The sequence below is a fragment of the Priapulus caudatus genome, unplaced genomic scaffold (genome assembly GCF_000485595.1).
Source record: "Priapulus caudatus unplaced genomic scaffold, Priapulus_caudatus-5.0.1 Scaffold112, whole genome shotgun sequence".
NCBI classification, from domain to species: domain Eukaryota; kingdom Metazoa; phylum Priapulida; class Priapulimorpha; order Priapulimorphida; family Priapulidae; genus Priapulus; species Priapulus caudatus.
Window position 1 is genome coordinate 3,608 of NW_014577173.1, and position 6,075 is coordinate 9,682.

Below are 6,075 nucleotides of genomic sequence, written 5' to 3' on the forward strand. Positions count from 1 at the left end.
GTTTTCCTAATTATTTACCCGATGCACTACATAATTGTGATAATTAGAATAGCACCAATGGTCTTGTTGGCATTCCCTACACAGCGTCCATGCATGTAGCTTACCTAAACCCTAATTACGTTAATAGTTAAGTAATGAAGGGCGATGCAACTCACTACACTCTTAGAAGTTGGGTAACCTAGCACGTTGTACCAACTAATACTGTCCCAAAACATGTCTAACTCCAACAACACTGCCTACTCACAGGAGAGGGACTCTAGTTGGTTAAAGTCGGATCCAGAGTTAGACGTCAAGGGTTAATAACCCCCCCCAGTTACCGGAGTGGTGCAATCCAGGATGCACCTGGGACTTCAAACGCCAGTTCGTAGCAAATGCCTAGATGTAGCTACTGTGACTAGCCATATATGTCTGGCAAATTCACTACTACTCATTTGTATTGCTAGCGTCATAACATTCTTCAGCAAACCCTAAAACAGTCCTTACGATACCTAGTAACTTTCAATGTTCACACAGTCGCTTTTACACACTCCCGGGACACTCAGCCGAGCGCGCAGTTTATCATTAACAATGAACTGTCTTTCTAGCTATGATAGCAACAAGTTATTATCATTTATTCAATGTTTGTTCCAGTACAAATATGTTAAAATTTGTTAGATCATGTTATCTAGCATTCACTTATGCAATCAGCAAAACAATGAAAGTTGTTTTCTTCCCAGGAACTATTTCGCGCTAGCGTAGGCCTACTGTTAGCGTTCTCAGTCACATCGCTCTAGAATGTGGTATCTGTAACGTCCGAAACTTTGTCCGACAAAGTTTTCAAAATTCAATGTAAATATGAATCAACTTCGCAGGCAGCATTTCTGGCTCAATAAGAACATTTTGTGATGGTTTGCATACTGGCAAGTCATGGCTCAACAGTAGCCAAGGGGTTCTTAATACAGTAAGCAGGCACACAGTGGACGCACCGCCGTTGTCAATTTAACATCGAGCCGTCTGTGAACAATGTGTCCTGGTATTACTGATAAGTATATCCTGGTATCTATATATAGTGTTGTTCAAATCGGTTTGTAATGTTCGTAATAGATCAGCGGTGACGCCAAGTAACCGGATATCGGTTACAGATCGGGTTACTCCGGGTTTTGAATGCCCTGCGTCGTGCGTGAACGTCGTGTGCATGTACGTGTGTAGCATGTATGTGATTTGTTTTAGCCCCCTAGTTTAACTGTTTTTTGCACTGTTTACTACTGTGGGATAATACATTGTACGTCGATTCTCATGATTTTCCAAGTTTTCTTGTTCAATTTAAAAAAAAAAAATTTTTTATTTTTTTTTTCCGCATGAAATTGATTATGGATTTTGATAACCAACGCGAAGTTGTTTGAGCCACTGTTCAACCGCTGATCGAGTAAAATCGATGATCGTGAGCAATGCACTACTATAATACCTATAATATATCAATACATGCCTGTATTTGAAATCCATCATGGTGCAGTGTTTTTTTTTCCCAACTGGCCATTACGCCTCGCTTTGTCTAGTTTCCCTCAGAAAAAACTCCCGCGAGTAAGTGTCTTTTGTTGCGAGGTTTATTCAATCGTACACGCCCCGCTCACCAGCGCTGGGCCTACCTCGTTCTTTGGCGGCGTCAGCAGTTCTGAACTCCCGCGTGAAAGGTCTCGAGCGGTGCTTTTACGATGAGCACGCTTCTCGCTACGGTGCGCAGCGAGCCGGGTCGTAGGTCTCTTCTGCGTGGCAGGTACACCTGCACCCGCGCTGCTCCTCAAACAGCCTGCTCCCGCGTCCCTCTCGCCTGCAGAACGTGTCACTACAGCAAGCCACAGTCAGGCAGCAGCCCAGAATGATGCTGGCCTTGATCTGCGACTTCTGATGCAGCATCAGTAAGCCGCCACTTACAATCTAATAACATTTTTGGCACGCACAGCATCGCATACGACGCACGCGCGCACCACGACACTTCTAACCAGCCCCTTCTTCAGGAACACCGGCATGTGCCATAATAATACATCATACATATAATGATCTATATATATTATACTATCATACATATATACATATCAGGTACAAGCACTGACAAAGATGCACACTAACGAATTGTGCATTTAACCCCCTTCCCTGCCTCTCTCCCCTCCGCTCACCTCTCATGACTCCGTGACGGATCTGCCGGAGGACTCGAACTCCCTTCAGAGAAGCGCTGCGTCGGTCCTGCAGGAACATCATTCTCAAAGTGCTCCGTGTGAGACGAGCAGGTTCTGGCCACTCTTCACTGTCGGTTCCTCCCTCATTGAGACCCAGCTCCACTGCGTAGACCAAATTGCAGACGATTATAAGACGCGGGTCGCTACAAAGCACTATTTGTTTGTGAGTACTAGCTCATGCGTAAAAATATGCAGGAGTGTGAGCTGAGGGCGTGAAAGCCGCCGATTATAAGCGCGACCTGCTGTATATATACGTCTCGCCCGCGGCTAAACACCATGTATATACAATGTAAGGAGTGACTGGAATTTGTTGTGCACAGTGGTGCAAAAAGAAACCACTGAAGACCATGACCTTGTAGCGTTCCATCGTAACCAGGGCTTGTCATACTTAAGCATTGTCAACGAATGATGACAGGATCAGAAAAGGACGTGACATTACTGGAGGAGAATACGTGTAAGTAGAGACAAGCCACACAGAGAGTGACAGCGAGAGAGCATCAAACAGAGAGAGATAAAGAAGAAGAGCGAGAGAGACGAGAGAGAGAAGAGAGAGCGGAGCGGACGTAGAGCGGAGAGCCGAGAGCGAGAGCGGAGAGAGAGGAGAGCGACGAGAGAGAGAGAGAGAGGGGAGAGGAGAGAGGGAGAGAGAGAGAGAGAGAGAGAGAGAGAGAGAGACGAGAGGAGAGAGAGAGCGAGAGAAGAGAGAGAGAGAGAGAGAGAGAGAACGAGAGAGAGACGAGAGAGAGAGAGAGAGAGAGAGAGAGAGAGAGAGGAGAGAGGAGCGAGAGAGAGCAGCAGAGAGACAGAGACACGACGAGAGTGTGAGATCAATGCAGCATGCCGTGGTATGAATCCGCAGATACGCACACTCCAAATCTAAATTGCAATTTTGCGTCGTGTCAAGAGGAGCAGGACACGTGAAGAAGAAGAGCAAATGAGAGGAGGGAGACGTCTGCGAACATGCATTAAGATAGACCGTAACAGTTGATGAACCCCGCTGACGAGGTCGTGTGTTTGATGGTTCGCCAATTTCCTCTCTCGCCATCAGCTTCAGGACCCATTGGTAACCTGCCGAGGAACGCAAAAGAATTGTCTTAACTACATATATGACAACGCCACACAACAAGCAGTACGTCAGCCAGATCTGCACAATAAACATATCGCAACCCTGCGTTATAGACGTGCTGTGGAAAAACCTACTCAGACTGATAGGACATGTATGGTTTAGAACATGATATCGCCTATCAAATACACATATATGACTACCAATGAGGATAACTATTAAAGTTGTAAAGAATTATAATTACAGCTGAACTGGAACTCGCACTACTAACAGTTGATATATACAGTCTGAAGGCGTGGCGACTTATAAACCCTACCTATATCACACAGTGATATTAAGGTCAGTATCCATCCCACTACAGCTATACAATTAAAATGAGTATGTGATTTTTCTGTAATCCTGTTACAAGCTATTTTTAATCCAGCTCAGTGACATACATGCACGGCATGTCAACATGCGGCATCTCAGAGGGGCCCAATTCTCTATTTCATTCAACACACATTGTTTTTGCTTTAATCTTTTTTAGCTTAGCCGCGTCGTTTTACCATGCAGCCAAACTATTCACACAGACTGTAGACACTGACGAACCAAACAGGAACGCTTGTGATAACTGCCGCACGAAAATCTCCCTCCGTCCCCGATACTACTTGCCCGGGATCTGATTTTAAATCAACCATCGTAAAAAATTGAAATTTAAGATTAAAATTTAAAAACACCAGCACAGCCACTGGGGCTGGGGGCCAGACGCGTCAAACGAATTACATTTAAATTTCACAGCTCGGGCCATATATTGAGCGTGAACGAGACACGACTGGCCTGCAGTGAGCAGTCATGTGAGAACGGTGTACATGTCTGCTGCTGCAGGCTCCAGTCATGGAAACGAGGTCTCAAGTGGTCGGCAACCGAAAACTATGTCAAGCGCCAACAGCAGTGTGTCGCTAGTAATGCTCCACATACAGTGCAAGGCCAGCAAGAGAACAGAACCCCTGCCCACCTCCCGGCCACAACAACATCTTCGCGGCGAGAACACGGCACGTATGGAAATTCAGCGAATGCGCGCAGATTGTTTTTATGAAACTATACGCCTAAATGGTCTTGCTCAAAGAAGAGTGGCCATTTAAAAATGGCCAATTAGTATCGATTTTATAGGCAATTGCAAAATTCGCCAACAATGAACTATGAACTTTCACGTCAGACAATACATAGCAGTGGATCTCTGTGAGTCTTAATTAAATGCTAACGCAGATTCCTGGGCCCAGTGTTGTTTACAACAGATAGAATAGGACGTGTTACCGTGCTCATGGTACAGTACATAACCCAGACTTAAGCGATTAAAACTTCCTTCATTCTATGCAATGACATTGTACTACCTCAATTGTCATCTGTTGGCTGCTAATGTTCATATCAACCTATGATGGCCAACTATCACTCTCTCCATTCTTTGCCTCTTTCGCATCTCTCGGCTCTGCTCTCTCTCCTCGAGCTCCGGTAATCACACTCTCGCCTCTCTCTGCTCCGCTGCGCATCACACTCACTCTCCCTCGTTGTCTCTGCTCATTTCTTTGTCTTTGTCTTCTCTCGCCTTTCTCTCTCTCTCTCTCTCTCTCTCGCCTCTCTCTCTCTCTCTCTCTCACCATCTTTTGCGCGCTGCTCTCTCTCTCTCTCCTTCTCTCTCTCCTCTCTCTCTCGCTCTTTCTCTCCCTCTCCTCTATCACCCTCTCTGCCTCTCTCTCTCTCTCTCTCTCTCTGCCTCTGCCTCTCTCTCTGCTCTCTCTGCTGCGTCTCCTCTCTCGTCTCGTCGGTGCTCTCTCCTGTCTCTCTCTCCTCTTCATCTCTCTCGTTCTCTCTTCTCTCTCTCTCTCTCTTCTCTCTCTCTTCTCTCTGCTCTCTCTCTCTCTCTCTCTCTGCTCTGCTCTCTCTCTCTCTCTCTCTCTCTCTCTCTCTCTCTCTCCTCTCTCTCTCTCTCTCTCTCCTCTCCTCTCTCTGTCTTCCTCTCGTCTCCTTCTCGTCTTCTCTCCACTCCTCTCTCTCTCCCTCTCTCTCTCTCTTCCTCTCCTCTCTCTCTCTCTACCCATCTCTCCTCGCGCATCTCTCTCTCTCTCTCACTGTCGTCCCCTCGCTTCTCCTCCTACTTCTCTCTCTCTCATCTCTTCCCTCTCGTCTCTCTCTCTCTCTGCTTCCTCTGCTGCTCAGCTGCTCTCTCTCTCGCGCTCTCTCTCAACTTTCTCTCCTTCTCGAGGCGGTAGCGCTGCGGACCGAAGGCTGTTGTGACGATGTCTATACACTGTCTGATTGTCTATCAGACTGATTGTCTGATGTTCTTCTAGACTTCTTAACACGGCCTAGCAAGACCGTTTCATGAGCTACAACCATAGAGTAACGGTTTTTTATATAACTTCCAATAAATGTTTATACTATAGATTAATTTGGGTGGGTTCACCTCCGGCAGCCCATGTTTATACATGTTTAACGTACATGTCCCGGTTCCCAGCAGGGCGGCCAGCGATGGTAGGCAAATTATGAAGAAAGTTGCTCTAAATAAACTGGCTGTGTCCCGCGGAACACCATCTAAGACGGATCAGATCTCCTTGTCGATCCCGTGGCAGATGGACAAGTACAGACAAACGGATAGCCCTTTATTACGAAACTCCACGGCCTGGGATGTATCAGGAACCTTCTCCGAAGAAATGTTCGTTGCGGCATCTGTTAATCGAAAGTTGGCCACGAGATGGGCGTACGTTGAGTGTCATTAAGCCTTAAAGATGAAAGCTCGCCAAGCGTACGGTAGTAGTAGACGGA

At 46.5% G+C, this 6,075-nt stretch overlaps 1 protein-coding gene across 2 annotated transcripts in view; it reads right to left on the minus strand.

Annotated features, from left to right (window-relative positions):
- Nucleotides 1-1,685: 1,685 nt before the first annotated feature.
- LOC106805396 (cullin-1-like) overlaps nucleotides 1,686-6,075 on the minus strand; it is a 24,006-nt gene continuing 19,616 nt past the window's right edge. Inside the window, exons 6-7 of one of the 2 annotated variants that reach the window (XM_014806962.1) lie at nucleotides 4,775-4,779; nucleotides 1,690-1,739 (exon numbers count right to left, since the gene is read on the minus strand). In XM_014806962.1, coding sequence (XP_014662448.1) covers nucleotides 1,708-1,739; nucleotides 4,775-4,779 — 37 coding nt within the window. In that variant the 3' untranslated portion in view covers nucleotides 1,690-1,707. Of the gene's footprint in view, nucleotides 1,744-4,774; nucleotides 4,780-6,075 lie in introns of both variants that reach the window. The other variant, XM_014806964.1, reaches the window with a different exon arrangement.